Genomic DNA, 2,500 nt, shown 5'->3' on the forward strand with positions numbered 1-2,500 from the left:
TGCCGCGCGCTGGAGATCTACGAGACCCGCCTGGGCCCCGACGACCCCAACGTAGCCAAGACCAAGAACAACCTGGTGAGCTTGGAACACAACCAAAAGCAACCTGCAGGGAACGTTACTTCAACCAAAGGCTTTGCGTAACTAGAACGTTCTGGGAACCAAAAATGGCTAGTAGGGGAGGCCTCCCGGGGGGGTGGGGGGGGGGGACTGGGACAGAGTGGAGTGACCCTAGTGTGGGACGGCAACTTTTGTACTTCCCACATCAGTCTGTCAATCTATTGATCTATCCCTCCATCCATCAATATATCAATACCGTAACTTCCCAACTACTTATACATTGATTTTGCGAAATTTCCTCAGCTATGAGGTTAATACACGGGGGAAGTTAAAATGGCATTGATATAGTTTAGTTTATTTTTACTTGCATAAAACACTGCTCTGCACCTTATACACAATGTGGCTAATACACAGGAACTTACTGTATGCGGGCGTGGTAATGAGCAGTGGTCATTGGCTGACAATCGGTTGACCCGGCCGGGTTCGATTACGGCTGTTGCGACTTCTGCGAGTCTGTGTCTGTATCACCTTGGATAAAATTGCTTTTGCTAAATATCAGTAAACTTTCGATTAAAAGTTAAATAGACACACTCTTTTTAGCTATGTTTCTTCTGTGTTCAATTCCCACTGTTGTGACTTGCGCTAAAAGTCTCTTTGGATAGAAGTGTCTTCTAAATATCAGTTCACTTTTAACTTTAAACTAAATAACATATACAGACACACTCATTTTAGCTAACTCCTCCCCCTGTCTGTGTTAGGCTAGAGAGGGGGGTTAGAGATCTGAGCTTACGCAGGGAAAGAGCTTGATTTTGGGGAAAATAAATAAACTGTGGTTGTGTTATGCCACAGAGTTGCCCTGTCTTTGGCGTTCCACATGCATCCTTGGCTGGGCTACTGTATGATTCACTTTCTGTTCAGAGCGTCTGTGTCCTCAGTTAGCACTGGCCAGTGTCTCCTCTTTCCACTGCATTTTAGTGTGTGTGTGTGTGTGTGTGTGTGTGTGTGTGTGTGTGAGAGAGAGTGACTAGTCATTTTTAAAGCTTCTACAGTAAGCCCTTTTCATCTAAACCTCAGCTTTTATGTGAATGTCAGTCTTGATGACTTCCTTTATCTTTATCTCTCTCTCTCTCTCTCTCTCTCTCTCTCTCTCTCTCTCTCTCTCTCTCTCTCTCTCTCTCTCTCTCTCTCTCTCTCTCTTGCTCTCTTGCTCTCTTGCTCTCTCTCTCTCTCTCTCTCCAGGCCTCTTGCTACCTGAAGCAGGGCAAGTACAAGGAAGCAGAGATCCTCTACAAAGAGATCCTCACTCGCGCCCATGAGAAGGAGTTTGGATCCGTGGATGGTGAGCAGTCTTGTCACACCCCTTAAGTCATCATCTCTAGCAGAACGTTAACCTATGCAGGGAGTAAGAAATGTTTACTTTATATGGACACTAGAGTGTAATCCCAGTGCCTTGGACCTTTCACGTGTGTTCCAAAATTCGTTAAGCCGCACACGGTTCCGTTTCACGTTTCTAGAACTGGGCCCCGTTTCCCAATAACAATGAATCTTGAGCGGACAGTAGTATTTGAACAGACCCTGTCCAACATGATTTGGTCATGTCAGGACAGGCACTATGCAATTTAGATAGAAAGTGGCGTGAGCCAGGCTTAGGGGATGGAATCTACCAGCCTATATCACTACCTGCATTTAAAACAATACCGCAAACATTAAGAAATAAAGATAAGCTAAGACTCATAGAAACATTAACGACCCCTCTCTCATTTTAACGAGAGTGCAGTCCAGAGAGCTGGACCTCACTGCAGTATAACAGATGCCCGACGTGTACGGTTGCAATAACACTGAACATTGTGGCGGCAACCCCAGAGAGAACCACTTGTTCCCCCGTTAAGAACCACCGCTCCCCCGATGAGCACCACCATTACCCGTTGAGAACCACCTTTCCCCATTAAGAACCACTGTTCCCTGTTAAAGAACCCCTGTTCCCCCGTTGAGAAGCCCTGTTTCCTGTTTAGAGCCACTGAGCCACTGTGTGCAACTGCTCTGGTGCAGCTGCAGACACTTTCCACAGGTACTGCAGGGAAATGGCCCCAAAGTCTAAGATGAGGCTTGCGCTGCATTTGGGAAACGAGGACTTGATTTGACTGCATGTCCAGTCATTTCTCCCCATCCCATTCTGTCCCGGCCACCCCAGACATCCTTCCACTGTCCCTCTCTCCTCTCCTCTCCTCTCCTCTCCTCTCCTCTCCTCTCCTCTCCTCTCCTCTCTTCTCCTCTCCTCTTTTCAATTTTCTGTACACTGTCTCCGATCTGGTACTCATCAGAGGATATCCCCGTCATATCTCTCTACCTCATGAACCCTTTGTTAGAGGGGCTGAGTAGTATGCATGTGATGGGTCCCTTGTGCTGGTGTTGCATGTACAGTACAGTACAGTACAGATCTGAT

The 2,500-nt window shown here is 47.0% G+C and overlaps 1 protein-coding gene across 4 annotated transcripts in view; it reads left to right on the forward strand.

The window, feature by feature from the left end:
* The window catches only part of LOC134089895 (kinesin light chain 1-like), a 47,999-nt gene that overhangs the window by 29,060 nt on the left and 16,439 nt on the right, over positions 1-2,500 (forward strand). For all 4 annotated transcript variants that reach the window (XM_062544215.1, XM_062544217.1, XM_062544216.1 and 1 more), the window contains exons 8-9: positions 1-75; positions 1,297-1,396. The exon at positions 1-75 is cut by the window's left edge and continues 99 nt beyond it. In XM_062544215.1, the coding sequence (XP_062400199.1) occupies positions 1-75; positions 1,297-1,396 (175 nt within the window). The remainder of the gene's footprint in view (positions 76-1,296; positions 1,397-2,500) is intronic.

Source organism: Sardina pilchardus, chromosome 1, assembly GCF_963854185.1.
Source record: "Sardina pilchardus chromosome 1, fSarPil1.1, whole genome shotgun sequence".
Taxonomy (NCBI): Eukaryota; Metazoa; Chordata; class Actinopteri; order Clupeiformes; family Clupeidae; genus Sardina; species Sardina pilchardus.